This window comes from Fringilla coelebs (assembly GCF_963513975.1).
Source record: "Fringilla coelebs genome assembly, chromosome: 14".
NCBI lineage: Eukaryota > Metazoa > Chordata > Aves > Passeriformes > Fringillidae > Fringilla > Fringilla coelebs.
Window position 1 is genome coordinate 9,082,590 of NC_140040.1, and position 21,599 is coordinate 9,104,188.

General features: G+C 38.4%; 1 protein-coding gene across 1 annotated transcript in view; it reads right to left on the reverse strand.

Moving 5' to 3' along the window:
* NFATC3 (nuclear factor of activated T cells 3) overlaps nucleotides 1-21,599 on the reverse strand; it is a gene marked incomplete at its 3' end in the record, with an annotated part of 48,525 nt that overhangs the window by 12,088 nt on the left and 14,838 nt on the right. The window contains 6 exon segments of the mRNA XM_084215443.1: nucleotides 214-269; nucleotides 1,522-1,662; nucleotides 2,417-2,589; nucleotides 3,257-3,456; nucleotides 15,541-15,703; nucleotides 19,621-20,740. Of these exon segments, the coding sequence (XP_084071569.1) occupies nucleotides 214-269; nucleotides 1,522-1,662; nucleotides 2,417-2,589; nucleotides 3,257-3,456; nucleotides 15,541-15,703; nucleotides 19,621-20,740 (1,853 nt within the window).

The window sequence follows — 21,599 nt, forward strand, 5'->3', positions numbered from 1 at the left end:
ACAAGCATGCTATTTCCAGTTCCTTCAAAGCATCCTCTTAATGGCTACTTTATAGTCTTAAGACAATTTAGAAGTCTCCAATTGTCTGTCTGAATTAGTCAGCGATCTACTTATTTTAATAAATGAAGTCTAAATTTCAGAACAACAATGAAAATATCAATTTACAATTTAAAAAAAAATAAGCTTTCTAAAGTAAGAAAAATTGTTTCTCACCCCTTGACACTTTTCCCTAATTATTTTCCCTTCTACCTCCCACTGAGGTCGTCCATCTGTTGAGAAAAATTTACAAATAATTCAAGCAAAAACCATTTTCTTAACACTTTAATAATTCATCTTAAAAATATTTAAATACTTAATATAAAACAGGATTTCTTTTCAGTCACAAAGAGGCTGTTAAACTGACAGACACACACTGTAAACAGAGTAGAGAGATGCTTTAGGAGCTCCAGCAGACTGTAGTTGCCTGCTGTGCAGGGCTGTGCCCTGCAGCCCGGCGTGCTGGTCCCGCACAGGCAGCTCAGCTGCAGAGGAGGCGCTGAGCACTGGCAGTGTACAGAGGGGTTCTCCCCTCGTGTTCTGAAACCTTTCTGAAGGGTGCTTAAACTGCTGCTGCTGCCACTTGTGCTTATTCAAACCAACTGCTGATGACTTGGAGGCTGAGTCAGCAGCTGAGATAACCCAGGCCACCCCTCCCTGCCCGGCCCAGGGTCACGGTGGCCGCCCTGAACCCACAGACCCCGCGGGTGGAATGCAGGGCAAGGTGCCCGTGCCGAGAGGGGCAATCACCTGGGCAGCCTCCCCGTGCTCGTGCTCTGACATAACCTGCACCCTGCACTCAGCACTTGGCTCTCTCTGCCACCAGGTGCTGTTACAGGTAACCAGGGAACCACAGCAGCAGCTCTGCCTCTTCCAAAGGTGTCAGCTGGTGTGGCAGAACACACGATTACATAACATTTTGTATTTGCTAATAAAAATAACACTACTCATATTTACATATGTAAGGAAATAATAAGATGTAGAAGAATTGGACTCAGTTTGCAAATTTTTGTTTTAAATAATTTCTTTTGCTACTGTTTTCCTGAAAGTTCAAATCAGACACTTAAGTCACCAAAATAATAATTTAAGCTGTTCAGATTTTATGTTTTATTGTTTTCTAGCTAGCATTTATTTCATTAGCTAAGGAGGCAGTTCCTTGATTAAATCAGATGTAACATGGCATCAATGCCAAATACTACATTTCAATTAGATGCCATTTTCACTTTTTCATTTTTTTAAAAGAAGGAGCAAATACATGGTATGATCTGTTAACAGCATCTTTCAAATACACACATTCCAAGTTAGTTACCCTCTAACTGTCTTCCTGAACCAGAAGGACCACTTCATTAATTAATAACTGCCAACCAGCACACAGATCAGTTCCCAAATTAACTTTCCAATTACTACTTCTAAAACATCCTTATTTCTTAAAAACAAACTCAGGTACTGAGCTTGGTTTGTAGAACCCAGCAAGACAGTATTTACCTTGTCCTTTTTCAAAAAATATAATTTTGGATTCTGGAAGAAAATTGGATCCTGTCACCACCATTTCATGGCCTCCATTTACTGAGCAGCTGTTGATGCTGTACTTCTCAATCTGAGGAAGCTCTTGTGCAGATCGCTGAGCTTTAGAAATATTAAGAGAATAATTATTATTCACAATTTTAATCATAATGACATTTATTTTATGAGTCTAACTTGAAGAATCATGGATGAAATTAAAATGACCATCTGTTTACATACACAAATCATATTTGTCTATGATTTATCTTTGCTTTTAAAATTATTTTGAAATTACGTAATTACAGAAAAGAAACACCAAGAAGACACAAATGCCAACAGTCTCCACTGTTACAGCAAATTCAATTTTTAGTTAGGAGTACTGGATTAAAAATTACTTTAGTGGTTTCTAGACAAAATAAATTCTAGGGGAAATTTAGATTAAGGTCATGCCCTGATTCCTTAGTGCCAACATTTAACAAATCAACTCTCTAAAAGTTCAGCTGTTCGCTAGATATTACTGTATAGGCAAAGTCATGGTACAGACTCTTGCCAAGGAAATTATACCAACTTTAGAATGAATATTTTCACTGAGATGTTTTAGCTGCCTTTGCTCATACACAGGCACTACTGAAGCTGCTGCATGACTGCACTGAGGCTAAAGCTCAAACCTTTGTTTTTCCTCTAAACCTCCAAGCTGTTGGCAAGTACCAATTTTACTTAAAGATACACTAACTTCTGGTAATTGAGCGCTTTACACACAATGCTTTTTACACAATTGCTATATATAATTCTGGCAATACATATTGTCAGAACCACACTACTCCTGACACATGCAGAAACCATGAGTATAAAAGATGTAGAGTTAGAGCAATCTTACAGCATTCAACAGGTATGGAAGCAGTCTGCAGAGATAAGACTTTTCCACTGGGCTGTGGGATGTGAACACGGAACACGAGGCGCACTCTGGTGTTCTTTCTCCCAATATCTGTCTCTCCTTTCCGGAGCTCTATGTCTGAATTGCGCAGTTTCAAAATACCAGCACAATCGATACTGGAGATGGGAGAGGATGGACAGATGGATCACAAGAGAAATGGAAGAAAATCAATCAAATTACTGGCAAAGTTCACTCTGTAAGTCTTTCTTTTGTTAAAGAATGAAGCTGTTCTATTTTCCCCCACATTATGGTATTTTCAGGGTTATTTTAAATGTCTGCGATTGAAAGTACGCTTAGTGTGGAAACAGCAGCAAGTACTGGTAAAACATTTTGTCTTGTAAATGTCCAGCTGCTGCTTTTTTGAACCTTTAAAAGATTATTTGTTATTGCACATTGTTTAACCTCCAGAGTGAGTTATTTAACATTGTGAATATCATTTACAAGGAGCAAGAGACCACTATTTAATTCTAGTATAGGAAGGACTAGAGAACAACAAAGTGTACCCATCAAATCCCAGCTGCTATTCCACACAGTGGTCAATTATTCATATGAGAACACAACCTCAGTCATATAACACATTTGTTCAACAGCTTCCCTGCCTCTCTGCTCCTTTACTTCTGACTGTTCTCACACTGGCTTGCTTTAAGGGATGTGTCTCTTCATCATGACCCAGATTTATGGAAAACACACTGATTTTACAGGACTTTTCTTTCACCTTTGCACAAACAAAGAAAATAAAAACTACACATAGCAACCAAATGGCTGACTCATGCTGTGATGTACCTGGCTGACATATTATTTTCAGGAAGAAGTGGAATTTCCAACACTTTGGTGCTGGCAATGATGATCTCCTGGCTGGCAGTGGCCACGGTCTTGCCGGTGATGCGGTGCACCTGGTAGAAGGCGTGGGGCCGCAGGTAGCGATCGTCGGCCGTGCCAATGAACATCTGCAGGTTCACCGGCTTCTCGCTGTAGCCCAGCAGCTGAGGGAGGGGCACATGGAATAGCAAAAGGTTAGGTGACTCCCACTGCATCTGTGTGCGCACACCACAGACACACAACCAGTCCAAAGAGTTAAGAGTCAGTAGTATTTCATTACAAACAACTTCAAACTCTTCAGCAAGCAGAAAATTGAGTACAGGTATCTGTCACAAAACACAAGGACTGGGAATAATTACTGGAACAAATGTATTTCAAAATATCATTATTATTTTTGAATTTCTCAAAGACAATTATTCTATCTACAGGATTTCTACATCAAAGCTATGCTATGCTATAGGTCTGTTTCTGATAATGTTTTTAATTAACAATTACCAATTTTACTAAGATGCACCTAGATTCTAGAAATACTAAAAACTTTTAGCTTTTCTACTATGAAATGGAATAGCAGCTTTTATTAAACTTAAGAAGTTTTGTGAATGAAAATGTATCAAGTTAGGACAAGAAGATTCAATTCACATCTAGAAAATCAAGTGTGGTTTATTTTTGGCAAAGAAAATACTTCAAACCCCCAAATTCTGCAAATGCATCTTTCTGTTTCTCAAATACACATCTAACCACTAATGCAGTCAGTTACCATAAAACCACCTGTTGCTTGAGCTAACTGCAGCAATTCTGGTGCAACACTGAAACAGCAGAAAAAAATTTATTAACTGAAACTAGAAGAAAAAGCCCATCATATGATAGTACGTTGAAAATTTATTAAGGAAACAAATGTAAACAACAGTAACACCAGTTTCCTTTAAGCCCTGTTATTATAAATCTGAAGCCTACAGAGTATTTCTTACAAATCCATTTTCCTTCACCTTGCTGCAATTGGCAGATTGATGTAGGCTGTAAGTTATATAATTGCCAAACTGCACTGGAGCAGATTTACGTTTCATTGACTTTGACATCAACTTATGCTCAAACGGGAGGGAGGGACAGACAGTCATTCTTTAAACGTGGTTTTGTCATGTCAATATTTTTGTCTCTAGGGAGAGTTATTTGGTCACACAACAATATTATCCAAGCTCTTTACAGAACTAACACTTAAAAACCAAACAAAACATGTCAATTTAACCTACTTAGAAGAGTCATTTAAGCCAGTAGTCAGCAGCACAAAAGCCCAAAGCACACCCGCACCCAGCAGTCAGAAGCCCCACTGCTGGTGCATCACTCCTGGCAGGGAGTGTTATGGACCACATGAAAGTCTGGTTTCTGTAGTCAAGGTACAGCTTGGTTTCTATATTCAAGTGGCAGCACCTACTAGGTCTGTCACTTTTATTAGAGCTTTCTCAGTCAAGAACAGAAATTTAGGTTTACACAGAAGTCTAGAAAGACTTTGTTTTGTCAAATATGTTATCCCTGGAGTTCTCCGTACAAAAAGAGCTAAATCCAGCTAAAAAACACCAAACCAAACCAAACTATCCCTTCAGCCACTGAGTGGAGACAGTCTAGATTGTCAGAGTTGCTTCCCTTGTAAGTGTGATAAATAAGTATTTAGAAAGATTACAGTAAAGAACCTCCTGTGACGGTCAGTGTACTGGCAGGTTTCTCTCCCTTCACTGTCAGAAGTGAACTATAAATTACAGGAACATCAGGACCACAAGGAACTTTCCTCTTACTGTTGCCATCACACGGCATCACAGGGACTGTTACACCAATTAAATATATACACATGCATAAGTTCCTTTTTATGCTTGATGCAGGACTCCAGTGTCTTTCCAAACGTGTCTTTTTCATTAAATACCAAATGAATAATTGATTTTTTTTTAATCAGTCTGAATTATTTTAGGAGTTTAAAGAAAATTAGGACACATTAGTTTAGTGTTACAGCAGCCATCTTGTCAAAAGTTCTCAACACTGTGACTCCACCATCCATTTTCCTCAGAGTTAAAATTAAATCTTAACACAATGGAATACAGCCTAAATGTGACGTTAGTTAAATGTGTTCACTCTAATACTGGGAATTATAAAAATTACAAGCCAGACCTATTCAAAAATTTGACTGACTTCCAAATGCGGTCACTGTGACAAAGCTAATTTCCAATTAAGGCTAATCTTCCCCATGCTGAACAATGGACATGTACACAGCAGTCCTAGAGATACTGGTGATACCAGAGATAAGGAAGGGTGGAGGATACTTGTAAAACTAAGCTGGTCTCTCTACAGCGCATGAAGACCATCTTCTACAGAAGACAGAGCAGGAGCTCAGTTTAGGGAAGTAAAACATCCCCCATGCCAGCAGTCACACTGGTATTGCCCAGGAGACGGCCATATACTATATGGCCATATACTCTAGCAAGGTAGCAGAGACTTAAAAATATATATTTGGTATTGCAGACAATTTTATTCAAGGTCAAGTAAAAAGAGAAACACCCCCTCCCCCCAAAAGTAAAGGAAAAAATATAACCAACGTGTGCAATACCTGTGGCAATAAAGTAAGCCAGGGAATGGGAAAGGAAGAATAACCCCCATGTACTCCGGCACAGAGTGTAATTCAGGGCCTGACTGCACCAACGGGGCTTCATTAAAGGAAACATCCCAGCCTCAACAGCAGTGTCCCTGTGCCCCCAACAGCCACAGCCAAAAGCCAGTAAGCTCAGCAGGCTGAGCATGCTAACCAGACAGCCTGATGTGCTAGTGAAACTCAAGCACAGCTGGAGGGATTGTGGATAGAAAAACCCCAACTTTTATTATACAAATCTACGCTTTAGAATGAACATTTCCCCCTTAAATCTTGTGTAATAAGCAAGCTGGCAGCTCCAGGCTGACTTGCCATTATTGATGCAAAACCTACCTTGTGAATAATGAAGGAGAATTACTCCCCCAAATCAATTTCAAATCAGGAAAAATTATTTATTTAAGCATTTAAAATGCATTTCTTTTAAATACAGTTTTGCTCTCATTCAAAAAAATATTGATCGTCCTTAATGTCACTGGCAGCATGGTGATGCCTTCTTACCACCTTGTCTGCTTCATGCACAATTCTATACGTTGAACAGTCCAAACATTTAAATCAGTAAAAACCCCAACCTGCTAATTGTTTTTCAACGAAAATAAGTACTTAATTAACTTGAGAGAAAAAATACTATATTTTGTTCAAATACATAATGAAGCCATGGTATCTGTACCTCTAGTTCACCTTAGTAAAGAATATACACAAATAAGAACACAGTGTGTTTTTACAGACCACAGGTATTTAAATAAACAGCATTTTACAGCTTACTGGCAAGTGCTGCAGAATCAGCACCATGAAGAAGCATTATGGTAAGGCACTACAGTATCAGTGTGCTCAAGATTCAGTCATGGGTCACTTACAGAGGAACAGTAACCTGAACTACTGGTTGAGCCTTAGGAAGGCTTTCAGGTACACCTTCCAGCACTTACTCCATTAATGTGCAGTATTAGAGCTGCTCACTACAAACAAAAAATTGCTAATTTTACTTTAAAAAAAGATATAGCACTTTCCCAGGAGCAGCAAACAGTGTGCTGCAGACAAGCAGTAAGTTACTGCACTGTGTCACTAGTGACCTCTAGAAACCCTCTCCTGTAACAGAATCCTGATACACCACCCACTGCTCTGCCGAGGAAACTCAGCCAAGTTGTTTTTGTGTTTCTATATCGTTTCCATAGCAAAGGTCAGTGCCTGCGTAAGTTAAACTAAAGCTGGAAGGCTAAAGACTGAAGGTCACTACAGGATAAGCCACAAGGGCTTCACGCCAAAGCAGTTCCAGTGTATTACTACACTGCACACAGGAAACCCCTGCATGGCACTGCGAGTTCAGAGCTTTTACCAAGCAACTACAAAGGCAGCACTTAATGAGAGAGTTTTGGATCATCAAGAAGCTGTATTTTCTGCAACAAAAACACTCCTATGCTCTTAATGCACACATGGAAAATCCTTTAAAAATGTGTCACGCTAGAGACTATATGGATTAATTTGATCACTGAAGACAGCACTATTTAAACTTGGAATTTTGTGGCAGTGGTGAAAACCTTTCCTTGCTGAGAAAAACAAAGAGGTCACTTTATTTTAGAGGTAACAACCTGGAAAAAATAAATTAGCATTTTTCCAGATTTCATGGGGATTATATTTGGACCATAGCTGGCTCACATATCATTGGTTCCATGCTCTGATCTAAAGAAAAAAAGCAACTTGAAAAGCTTGTGAGAAGACTCCTTTAAGTCTCTAATACTAGAATTTTTTACCTCTTCATTCCACCTTTTTTTAAATGAAGAAGGTTCTGTCCATATTTGCCATGTATTGTTGCAAGCAAGTCTTACCAATCTCTATTTAAGTATAAAAGTGTCATTTCTTAAGACATACAACAAAGCTTGGGAAAAATATCCATCAGGAAATAGACACTTCACAGTAACCAGGTACTTACAGACATCACTAGTATACTTGGAAATAGTCTGGGTTTTTGAACCAAAGTATCCAAAACCCCAAATACCTAATAGTGTCACTGAATCCAGAAATAATGTCAGCATTCCATACACCTACAGTTTCAGTCTTAGAACTTAAGAGAAAACATGGAACTGGGTGTGTATGGGGTGCTGGTGGTAGGGGAAAGATAATTTCATCAGTTAGGTTTTATGCTCAGCTATCAAGTATATTATGATACCAACAACATTCTGATGGTGTCAAAACCTATTTAATTGTATTTTTAAAGCATTTTTCCTGCAAAACTTTCCAGCATTTATTAGGAAATTGCCATGCTTAATCAAACTTTCATTGGGGTTTAATACTCATGTTTTATGTGCCTTGTTTTTGCTTGCTAATTGCAGATGAAGATTTCAGTACTCCTTTGTCTTTGCACAATTAATTACTGCTTAGGGCATTACTGGATTGGTGAAGTAGGCTGATTAGAAAGAAAGCTTTTACATACAACTAGGCCTCCCTAAAAATAGGGCATAGTCTTGAAATACAATGCAAGTTTGACATAATCAAGTTCCTAAAGTTCACAATCTATCTTCACCAAATGCACCAGTATCTATACAGAAATCCTCAGCTCAAATGTGAAGAACAGGGAAGGAAAATCATCTCTGTAAAGACCCACAAGCAGTTACTAAGCATTTACTTCAGATGGAGATTTCCAAGGCTTTTCAACACCTTGATATGAAAAGCAGCTTGTAAATCCTTATTTCCCCCTTGACAGACTCACAGCAGCTGGACGCATTTCAGTGACTTCTGTATTCCTTAGAACACCCCCAGAGTGACAAGGTAAGGAGGACAAAAAAGAAGAATGCAGGCTCCATTGTAGAGGGTGAAAATAAAGAGCTGTTCTTATGAATCAGCTACTTCTCCCTCTTACTTTGGAAGACTGAGCAAAATATGGCACAGTTCACTATGAAACCTAAACAATCCTAAAGGAAAAGAACCGTCACTGCTTAATTTTCAGTCCACTTCAAAAGTAAAATACAATTTCTTTAAAAAAGAAATTATTTAAAGAAAAAACAGAACCATCTAAATGTTTTATCCTCTGAGAAAACGAAGACATGACCCACAAGCCTGGAATCTTTTGGACAGTGGTATCAGAGGCACCAGTGCACGGCTTTGATCAACAGAACTTTTTTTCTGGAGACATTTCTCTACAAGACTTTCCCTTTTGAGTGGTGTGCAGCAGCTGTCCTAAAGAACTGTGAGGATTGCTGGGTTTAAAAGCTGAAGGGCTACATGCCAAGCTGAACAGCACATCCATCAGCCATGACTTTGGATGACAAGTAAGGGATGACAAGGATCCAAGGGCATGAAGACGAACATAATTTAAAACAAAAGACACCATGACTAATGCCAGTGATACAATTTATTGTGAATTTATCAACAGCTGAGTTTTGAAAAACTTGAAGCAAACCACGAGCATGAAATGAAGAAAGCAGAGCTCAGGGAAGCTACTGAAAGTCAAAATTACCTCAGTATTTGACCTCATCCCTTGCAGCTTTGCAGAGGTGCAGTGAGTGCTGACCCATAATCTCCAGTGGACTATTTAAAAGAGACTGCAGAAACTGATGGAAGGAAACTCTGTTCAGATCTATCATGCAATATTCCAATCACTGGCACAGAAAGTCTTAACAGCATGTTGGATTTTTTTTAATAATTTCATTCTGATTCTACAGAGGTTATAATGTCATTAGAAGTTAAATGTTTGATTTTAAAGTTCAATACATTGAACCAAAACATCTATTTCAATCCCTTCCTGACATGCAGTACTATTTTCTGTGGCTTGATTATTTGGTGCACCTTTCCATCAACAGAGAGGGAAAAGCAAACACATCAGACAAGTCTTCCTTTGTGTTTTGTTAAATAAACTTATTGAGTAGACTGACTTCAAGACTTTAAAATAGTACAGACCTTTGCAATTGTGAAAAAAAATAGTGACAGATAAAAGGAACAAACTTTACTAAACTATTAGGTAGGGGCACAAGTCCAATCAAAAGCATTTTAAAGGTCGTCACAAAAACAAACAGAACCTGCAAAGGACTAAAGCAAAAGAGCAATGGCAAATATCAGTTCATTATTGGTCATGGTACCATGTGTTTACACATGAACAGAACATTCTTCAAGGTTTAAAAACTTCGATTTCTATTTCTAAAATCTCACACTTTTACACACTCACTGCTTGCAGACAGGATTGAAAGTGTTTTAAATACTGACTTCAGGCATTTTTTGAGGTGTTTTAGTCCTGTCCCATTTTACATTATGCAAAAAAGGATATAATCTAATAGCTAAAATAGTATTAGGCTAACACAGTGCAGAATTGCTAGTCCCATGTAATCTGCCATCAAACCATCCATCTGCACTTGGCTCTACCACACTCTTGGAAAAAAAAAGGTGCTATTCCTGAAATACCAACTCCAAATGCTGATTATGCTATGGAGAGTTTTTGGAAAAGCATTGCTGGGATAGGAAGAGGTTATTCCCACATAATATGCAGTAAAAAGAAAAATTTAATAAACTAATGATACAAAAAGCAGATGACTTTTATTGGTTTTCACACCAATTACTGCATTTTCTAGACTGAGTACAGGCATCATTTTCGCTATCTGTTTTTGGGATTCTGAAGCAGAAGATGCCTAAATCAAACTGTTGTTGAAAGAGACATAGTTTTAGAAACTCATCCAAAGGTCAATGCTTTTTGCCAGAACAGCCCATTACACAGTTCACACAGGCTGAGATTTACCTTCTGCCTTTTACATTTATTGGCAGGTTGCTGTCACCAATCAACAGTAGGCAACTAGAGCTGGGATACAGCCTGCCTTCTGGTGAGGGACAAACCAGGAAAAAATTCAAGACAAAAATGAAAATTAGAGAGTGGAAGGCAGGAAGAATGGGAAGGGTTGCAAAACACAGAAAAAGAGTGCTGTTTACTGGACATAGAGAAGAGGGAGAATACCAATATTATACCTAATATTCAAGTAGTTACATGCATTAGCCACAGGGGACAGCTGGGAAAAGGTGACAGCAACAGAATTACAGGCCAGGAAACATACACTCCTTTAGACAACGCTTTGTTAATTTATTTTTATCAGATCATCTGACATTGCCTGGATAGATCCTCTCTTGTTGGTTGCAGTTTCTTCCATCAGGACTCAGGCAGAGTTTGACAGGCTTTTTGAGAACACATTCCTGTCTCAGAACTTTCAAAGCAGTTCAAAGTGAGTTTACTTTTGCTCAATTATCATCCACTACAGCGCTTATCATGACTTCAAGCTCTGCAGTCACTTTAAACAGAGCTGACACAGAGTCCCTCTCTTACAAATCTCATGAAACCTCACACAGAATACTGCTTGTCAGTAAGGAGCAGTGTGTAGGCATCTAAATAAACTGACTTTTATTTAATATTGCTTTGATTTTTGATCTTACATCTTTTTTTTAGCTGCAGAACTGCTGAGTTTTCCATATGGATTCCACAATGCATCCCCTCCTCTGTTACTGTGAATCTGCTACAGGAATAATCCTGCTTATGGCGGAGGAACAGAATGATTCTATCCTTAAGCACTTTGCAGTATAGGAAAAAGACACTTCTGGTTCAGGCAAATTCTTAACAGCTTCCACCACTCCAAATCTATCTTGCATACACAGGGTGTGAGTGGAATCTATACAGTGTCTGCTGCAGATACACCATCAGTTGTAGAACCAATTACCCATCACAGTTCATGCCTACACCTGACTCCCACAGTGGCCCCAGGACAGACCCTCCTTGCACACTGAAGGAAAGTGTGCTAAGGAGCAGCCCAGAGTCCCTGAGTACATCACTCTGTATGGTTACAAGATGACCAGCACAGACACCACCTTAGCAATAGGACAAAAGATAAAAGGAAATACTACTTCTTGTGCACAACACAGCCTTTATGATTTACTACCAAAAGATGTTATTAATTTAAAATCCTCAAGCTCAGAAAATTGCAGAAAATTACATGAGTAACAGGAACACAATACATAAAACAAGTTTGTTATTTAAAAAACAGAAGTTCATTTTAGATTAGAAAACTAAGATACAAGCATAAAACCCCCCAAACTAACCCAAAGAGATTCTTATCAGGTGCCTGCCTGCTCTAAAAGGCTTTTCTGTTTTTGATCATAAGCATTATCCAAGTGAAGTCTCATGAAGAACCCTACTAGTTCAGACAGAAGTAAAAGCTCATTCTAGCAAATTCTAAGTGCAAACATTATTTTATTTGTATCCGTGGGAAGGGTGGAAATTCAAGCAATGATGACTGTTCATTTAGAGTTGGATAAAATGTGACAGCTACTTGTTTAAAAGGCTCTTAGATGGGTGAATTGCAGACTCTAACCTATGAATTAGAATGGTAAAATTAGGGAGTGCTCAGAGGCTGTCTCCTGGCAATGCACTACAAAATTTCCACATCATTTGGATGACAAAAGCTCAACATGCCACCTTTCTCCTTGCAAACCCTTCTGCTATATTATTTATTCCTTCCCTGTGAAAACTGTCAGCATTATCATGCAGATTCTCTACCAAGGTAAAAGAAACTGTTCTAGATGACAAGGATTAGCTGGAACATACTTCCAAGAAAGCAGAGCTTAAAATGAAAGGTTTCTGCTACTTAGAACATTTAGCATTAAAAAAAAACAAAAAACAAGTGAACATCATTATAGAATTAGCTTTCTTAAAGTTAAGAGATATACAAAGCAAAGCATGATGCTCCACTTATTTAATTTCCTCCCATTTGGAAATAAGCTGATTAAATGTACTCACAACAGATGATGCCAAATTTGTCAGAAGCTTAGTGTCCTAGCAACAGGTGTGGTACAGTATTAGCAATAGATTAATGACATGCACTAATACATTAAAGGCTTGAAGCCATGTACTATCTTAAAAATCTTTATTTTAAATAATGCATTAAGTGCATATGCAGCACTACAGAGGTTTCACAGCTTGGAGATTAAATACTCCAGCTTTCTATAAAATAATGTTCAAAAGCAAAACCAGTTGTGTAAGAAGGAAAAGCACAGAGGCCTTCAGGCACCCAAAGACATGGCAATTGGACTTGACAACCGCTGTATGTCTGTTCCAATTAAAGGATTCTATTCTCTTTACCCAGCTCCTTTCTCATCTTTGACACTGGAAAACACAGTTATTTCACACAGGAAAATGTGGAGTACTTTACTGCAATGATCACACACATGAAGTGACTGCTCTAAAGCTAAGAGCATCAAAAAGAAAAGTCAGAAAGAAGTAGTAATGCATGTTGTGATGTGGATTTCTGGAATAAACTTCCAGAAGTACTGGAAAACATTTCAGTTTATATGAAAGTAATATTCACCTGCTTACAGATATTAGTATTACCTTTTCCAAATTTGACCTTTCCCATGCTGTTTTTCCACGCAGTAAGTAAAAAGTAAATACAAATCAGTGCTTTGTTTCATAACAGCTTCCTATCTCCTATCAAACACAACTATTAATTTGCAGTCCAGCTGGAAGAGACCAAGTTGCAAAGTTGAATATTAATTTGCATTTGCATTCATTTTAATTTAGACAGGCATAGTACAACGCATGTGTTGAAGCCTAAGACTGTCAAACACATAAATGCCATCCTCATTTTTAAGACAGCATTCTCATATAGCAAGGTATTTCACAATTTCAATGCAAATAAATACTTTTAAAATCATTGGTGTAAGTAACCCACTAGAGATGTTTCTTCTATTTTGCTTTACTGCAGTTAGAAGCATCCAGTACTGAAGCTTAGAAGCATCTAGTTCTGTAAGCAAAAGAAAGCCTACATATTTGTCAAATCTTGCAAATATCAGCATAAATTCCTTTAATGCAAATATTAGAGCAAGACATAAGCATCCAGAGAAAAGAAATTAAACAATATTGAATGCGGTTCACAGCAGTTCAGGAAAGATTTATTTTGTCAGCTAAAATATCTCAGGTTTCTGTCCTCATTAATGATGTGTTAAATTCCACCAAGAGCACCTTGGCATGTGGAAGTTGTGTCTACTTGTCCTCCACTGACTAAAGCAACACACTACTCCACATGAAGGAACATGTCTTGCCAGCTTTCCAATCCCAGCCTACTCCAGGCATCCACAAATTTCCCCCTACTTTGCAGCACACACTTCCCTAAGAAGCACCTGACCTTTGCCTCTACTGCGCTAAGAAACCCTGTAGGTCTGACAAAAGGAGAAAGTTGCAGTTGGTTAGGCCACAGGATTATGAGAAGAAAAACACCAAGCAACTTTGCAGGGAACACAAAAGCTGGATGAAGAGCTCAGCTTAAGAATTGCAATGGAAGAACAAGGAAAGACATTCAATTGAGAAAGAAGATGGGATGCAGATAACCAACCCTTTTTAGAGGGAGAGAAAGGAATGATGCAAAGTCTTGAAGATGAAAAAAGGTGTAATGAAAAAGTTCAAGGTAAGCTAACAGAGAAGAAACAGTGATAAGCAGCCCAAAGAATATGATTAGGAGTCAGACTGAAGAAATTCATCAGATGAAGAGCCTGGAAGTGGAGGTTGCTGAGACAAATCTGCTAATAACAGCAGCTCATCCAAGACACTTAAACTCTGCTAGTATATCTTCATTGATATAGATGAAACGTAATGATGTAAATACAGAGTGTGACACAATTCACTTGCCAAAGAGGAGGAATAAACTATAAGGAGAAAAAGTGATAACATGTTTATACTACAGTAAGAGTAGGAGAAAGAATGGGGATGGATTATGCCAATCCTATCAGCACTTTGCATCTGGTCTCCAATAGTAATGAGTTACTTTCGACTATGGAAGAGGATAAATATATAAAATACATTTTTAATGTATAGACTGTAGCAAAAGATTTAAGAATGAAACACTGACTTAATTGGAAAAGAACATGAAATATCCTGGATTTGGAGGAAAAGACAAAACCTGCTGCAACCTTCATGCAATCAGATTTTTCTCCCGTCTTTGTGTTATAAAAATTTTGTAACTGTTGTCTGATTTGACTTATAGACAAGCCATTATATTTTGTCTTAACCTGGCTTGGAATTAAGACAAAGACCATTAAGCAGTATTGAGGTAAGTGAAGAGACACTGCTTTCACCTAAGGATGTGGCAAATATAAAACAAGGTATCTTAAGGATACCCACAGTTTCTCAGCACCATTTGCCCCATGTTCAGTGAATGAGGGTGGGTTCCCATCCCAGCTGTGTGAGCCAGCTGACACCATGGATATTAAAGGACACATCAGTGACTATCCCTAAGCAACCCAGAAGTCTCCCCAGCACAGAGCAAGATATTTGTGTACACACCTGAACACTCCAAGTCAGAGAGCAGCACATCACATCTTGTGCACAGTTATTCCAACAAGACCAAACCCACATATCTTTCTCTTCAAAGAGAGTATAATGCCAAAACCAAGTCTAATTTACCAGGACCTCACATCTTATTCTGAACTCAAGAATAACTGGTTTTATTGGTCAGTGTTTTCAAAATAATTAACATTATATTTAAGGGAGAAAATCTTGCCCAGGAAAAGCTATAAGCTTCACAAAAGATAACAATTCACAGCATTGTAAATATCAGTAACTGTAGTTAAAAAAATACCTTCTATTCCAGAAAGCCAGACTTCTTACCTTTACTACAGGGTGTCCTCCAGTAGATGCTTTTACTGCTCCTCTGCTTCCTTCTGTTTCATAGTGAGCTCTGTGGTGAGTTTTAGGCTGGACTTCTATTTTCAGCTCACACTGCCCATAATGGCTTGGTAAAGGCCAGTCGAGAGGTGGCAATGAAGATGTGCTGCAATCAAGATAAGGACATGAGGTTAAACTAACGGTGCCATCTGGCACAGCACAAAGCCTTCACTGTAAAACACAATGATGTCACTTCCCTAACAAATGGTAATCAAATAAGAATAACTATCAGCTTAAAATTGTTATGTGAAAAATCACACTTTTGCTGGTACATTAAAATCTTGAACTAGAATGGAATTTCTTATTTCCAACACCTGAACAAAAGAAAGGTACACTATGATCCCCAGCACCATGCTACCAGAGCTACTCTATAATGCCTTTATATTCACTTTTTAACCTTAAGTATATCAGCAAGCAAATTCAAATGTGGTTTAGAGGGAACAGTGTAAACTCAATCTGACAGTCATTAAGTTTTAACTCTGCACTGTCTTTCAGCTTGCTGTTTTTGCTTTCCTTTGGCAAGCACTGCATTTTGTTAACTATCATTAAATGTGATCACCCTAAGTTTTAAAAAGCTACTTGATCTATCTAAGCATAAAGACTTACTGCAGCAGGCAACAAAGACACCTAAGTTGTGTTCAGCTTGTCCACAGACACACCCTTACATACAGTAGCAAAGTCACTCCAGGGAAGAAGAACAAAATACAGTAATAGAAATAACATGGAAGAACCTCAAACCAATGTTTACCTACCCTTTTAGCGGCACAGATTTCTAACATATATCACATCAAGACTAAAGACTTTGGAGAACAGCAGCTATTAAAGGGAACTCAGAGCTAAAGAAAGAACCCGTTGGCAGCATTCTCAGCAGAAGCAACAGCATTTGAAGGTATCACTTCATTGATTTTGTCAATAATAATCTAACAGATACCTTCTCCTCTGCAACCATTATCTCCAAAACAGAACTGACTGATGAGGAAACAACTGATGTTCAGTAAAAGAACAGCCAAACACGTCCATAAGGCAGGGCACAGCTCATGGGCTGACTCTGCCCCTCTGCCATAGGAAGAAGCTTGGGGCAGAAACAGGACTGCTTGTTTGCTTTGACTGTGGCCCCAGAGCAGCATGTGTGGGACAGAAGGAAGAATAAAGGCCTATGGGACTCATTAACATAATTCAGCTAAAAACAATCACCTTCTACTTGTAGCACTGTTTTTGAACACAGGTGCAACTGATAAAAAAAGTCATTTTAGCCACTCTGTATGAAAATGTTTCTATCTCCTTGTAGCCACTAATTCTAGTAGCAACCTTTCAAAGATACCCTGTATTATCTCCAGATAGTTGTGAAAGTTCACTGGTTGAGATTCCCAGATCTTCTTAGAGAGATACTTTTATTAATTTTTAGTTGTAGCAAAAATAATTTTCCACTTAAAGCTCCTCCTGACATTTCAAAAGAGAAATGGCTGACCATACAATGGCTATTCCACATTTTTTCCTCATCCCAAGTTTTTGCAGAGATAAACCCACAGCGTATTCTGTGACAAGTCAGTGTTGCAAGACAGCAACCCCCTGAGAATATCAAATCATAACTATGATCCAGTACTATGGTTTTCAAGATCTCTTGCAGAGCCAAGATACTGCTGTGGCTGCTCTTCACTGCCTAGAACAAAGCCATGTTCTCCCTGATGGAGAAATTCTGAAGTTAAGAAGTTGGGGCCATTCCAGTTTCCACAGTGGCCTATCAATAGACTTTGTTAATACTGTTTACATTCAAAATACCATTCTGCTCCTAGCAGAACAGTTCACACTGCTGTCAAGAGCACTGGTACAGTGAACTGCCATGTGGAAATCTCTGTTCCATCATCCCAGAGCAAAGCAGAGAGATGAAGAACAGGTACAGCACTAAGGTCCTGCACTAAACACTACCTGAATTTCCCTGGATTCATTATTAGTGTGTAAACATTACAGTGATAGCGTTGCTTATTAAAAACCTAAAAGGTTCAAAGTTCCTTTGCTTGTCTCATTTAAGTGGGTTCTTATCTTCAAAGTCAGTAATTTGCAAACACTTTTATTTTAAAGTTTTGCTAGTAGAATAGCTGGTGTTATTTCTATTTATCAGAAAAAGGTGATAAATACTTGGCAGACTAACTTTGTCTATAGAAATCTTTCAATGCGAGTGCAGTTCTTAAAATTAAGACCGAAGACCCAATATACTTATGGTAAAAATAGGACATAATTCTATTCCTCTCTATTCTTTAGACTTCCAAGAGAAGGATTCAAACAAAAGAAACAGTCTTCTCAAGTAAAACACTATCTACCACCATGTCTTACCCATCACCCTGTGAGGAGGCTGGTGATGAAAGAAAGAGGTATCTTCAACAGCGACAAGAGTAACCATGTAATAAATAAAATTACCAAGTTAAGTGCTGAATAATATTCTGTAAAATGACCAACTCAGTCTGCCATCATACCTGGTGAGTGACATCATCAGCAGACACCTCCATGACTCCTGTACAGAAGTTGCTGCCTAGTTCTTTCACTTGTAGGAAGGAATTGCTGCAGTGGTCCTGCCCAAGCCCTTGCCTACACTTGTCTTTGACAAGAAGCAGAAATGGGACTTGGGGCACGTAATACACAGACATTTTTCATATGCCACTACTGGCAGATTATGAGTTTCTGTGACCAAATAACAAGCTGTCATCAAACAAACCAGTTTGGATGGCATGTGAAATATGACTAATGCTCAAAAGCATCTTACACATTTTTAGATTTTCTTAAGCATTGCACACTTAGTGAAAACAGAAGAATGAAGGAAAACATGGCAAGGCCTGATAGATAAAATAGATAACAGATTTACAAAACTTTAGAGAGCATTCAGAGCAGAAGGTGCTACCTACACATTTCACACCACAGAACATGTAAGGCAAATCACTCCCCTTTGTCCAGGGGTCAGTTATTGCAGCTGGGTGTGTACTTATTTTATCTGCTTGGAATCAATAATACTGCTGTTTACTTCATGCACTACTTTGTGCTTGACAACACAATCAAGACATTAAAAAGTACTGTTTTTACTATATATTGTAATTTATACTATAATTAATACAATTGTACATACATTATGGAATAAATACATAAACAGTGATGACATAATTCTTTATGATAACTAATATACTCGCTTTTGGTCACCATCATCAACTATTTAGAAGCAGAGGATCTTCTTGCATTTCATTTTAATTTATAAAATGTAAGGGTCAACTTAGGTTTATAAGAATCAAAATTACAAATTACTATATGACAGAATGGAAGGTTTTACCTACTGAAGATGCATTCTGCCATAGCCCCTGTGGAACAGGCTACAACTGCTAAGTAATTCAGCATTTCAACGAGGATACAGCTGCCAGTGCAGCCATTTCCACCAATTCAATAGTCAGCTGACATTTTTGGCAGCAAATGCACCTAGCTTAATAGGTGGTTTATGTGGCTTCCCTGTGTATAGGTGTAGTCTTCATTGTCTTCTGTCCGTTTGCCCATCTTATATTTACAGAAATTCTTCAGTTCCTGCTTCTAAATAAAGCCTGACATTTGAAAAAAATATGTTTACTTTTTAATGAAAACACTAACATTTCTTTTCAATCAGTTGTACTCAGTTCCCTGCACAAGAGGAAACAGGTATGAGCTGTTCATGTTTCAAACCACTTTGTTCATCCCACAGAACCACAGATCCACAGCCCATGCCTGTATGTTCATGACATCTAACCCTACAGTAGTGCCCACCTTTTATGAACAATGTTAGCATGCAAGCTAACAAAAATGCCAAGTTAGGACTGCTTAGTATCCTACACAAATATAATACAATTCCAACATACACAAATAAGTTAAAACAGTCATCATTGTTTTACATCAAATGAAAAGATTCTAGAAACAGATTGAACACCTATTACTAACAGATGGCAATGGAATTTGAAAAAACCCCAGATGCAAAGGAGGGGAAAGCCAGGAAGGAGTCACTTTCTAATCACTCACCGGAATATAGGAGTGTGACCAGGCTTCGGCTTGTTCCAAGTAAAGTGCGAAGGAACCGAAAGAAATTGGTCTCCGGGCAAGTCTTTTTTCAAGGTGTGCTGAGAGCCAGAGCAGTCATCCACTGCAGTTTCAAGGGATGATGACAAGTTACCTTGCTCTTCAGGACAAATATCTATTTTTCCAGATAAAGTGGCAGTCTGATCCTCTGAGGTCTTTCTGGTTTTAAGAGGAATATCAGTCTCTGTACAACACTGAAATGGTGAAAGCCCAGAGTTAAGGCCTTGTACGTTATGAATGGAAGTGTTTAGCCACGTGTCTTCTGTTACGCTTCCTCTGGGAGAATGGCCAGGTGATGGAGTTGGAGAATGGTGAGGAGAGAGAGAACCAGCATAGCAAATCTCAGCACTGGAGTGTCGGCGCTTTCCGCAGGGGGATGTAGGTCTTGATGAAGGCCTTGATGTTGGTCTAGGGCTCAGCCAATTTTCATCTGTAATACTAGTTCTAGGAGAATGACAGGGAGACTGTCTGGGTGACAAGGCATGCCCAAACCCATAAGGCTGCTGCCACGATTCATCACTGGGACCTCTCGGAGAACCACCAGGTGATGCCAAAGGAGAGCCAAGGGTAAATCGAGCAGCTGCTTCATTTAGCTCTGAGTCTACATCATCATAAACATGGGAAATGGATTCACAAGAGGAAGCATCTGAAAACCAACTCCTGGACGAAATGCTGCTGGCAGGGCTCGGACTAAGGGATGATTCCCTATACGATGGCTCAAGAGGAAGATAGAGATGGTCCCGTGAAGGCCTTTCCATATACTCATTTTCTGTTCCATTTGTGTGCAATTCATCTTCATTGGCCTCAATCCCCTGGTGACAGTTGGGTGAAATCGATGTGATTTGAATGCTGGGGCACTCGAAGGGTTTGGGTCCACCTAGTGGACTGTACTTGGATTCTGGTACCTCGCAAGTGCCTTCATAGTTCTTGTGACTCTGAAATCTTGTAGGAGAGGAGTGAGACTGCAGTCCATGGCGAGGAATACAAATTGGCTGATTGACAGAGGATGATGGCTGCTCTACATTAAAGATGTATATGGATGCACAGTCATCTGACTCAAGATCTGAAAACGAAATTAAAAAGAAAAAAAGTAGTAAGAGTCAGAATGCAATACTTGGATAAATGCCATAGACAAAATCCTTTGCTTCCCAGATATGGACTGTTATCAACATCCTAGACATTTCTCATTACACTAGTTACACAAAATAAAGCTAATTCTTAATTTTAAGTTTTCCGCAGTCTATTTTACAACTAAATATGACTACAGTATGATTTGCTATCATATATCCTGTTTTCAATCAGATTTCACAGTTTATACACATCTTCACAAAGAAATTATAATGCAAACAGAAAAATGGGTTAAATCCTGAAAGGCTCTAAGCTTGAACACTTAATTAAAACTTCATCTTTCATAGCTGTATTTCACTTATAATTAAACATTTTTAATCAAAAATCATTAAAAGTTTATCTTCTTGACACAAATAGGATGAAGGTACTTTCTGCAAGTCCTATCAATACTTACAAGCACCAGAACATCACATCCATAATATTGATCTACTTTATAGAAAGCATCTTACAGTGACTCAAGCTTGAATGAAGATAATGAATTACTAAAACCATTCAACCAAAGGAGGCCTAACAAGGAGTATTACTAGAGATACTACGAAGAATTGTATTCCTAAGATATATTTTTTGTGGGATAGAAAACTCTCAAGCGCCTATACTACATAGCATTTTTCAGTGAAGTTGCATGAAGTTTGAGCACAAGTTGTTCAGCAAAATAAGGCAAAACAAAATATTCTCAGACCTCACTAACTTATCCAAAACACAGGAAATATTCCAAAGAAAAACAAGCAATTGAGAAGGAGTACAAGTCCCGTTAACAAAATCAGCAACTTTGTCTCAAAGAACTGAAGCAGATT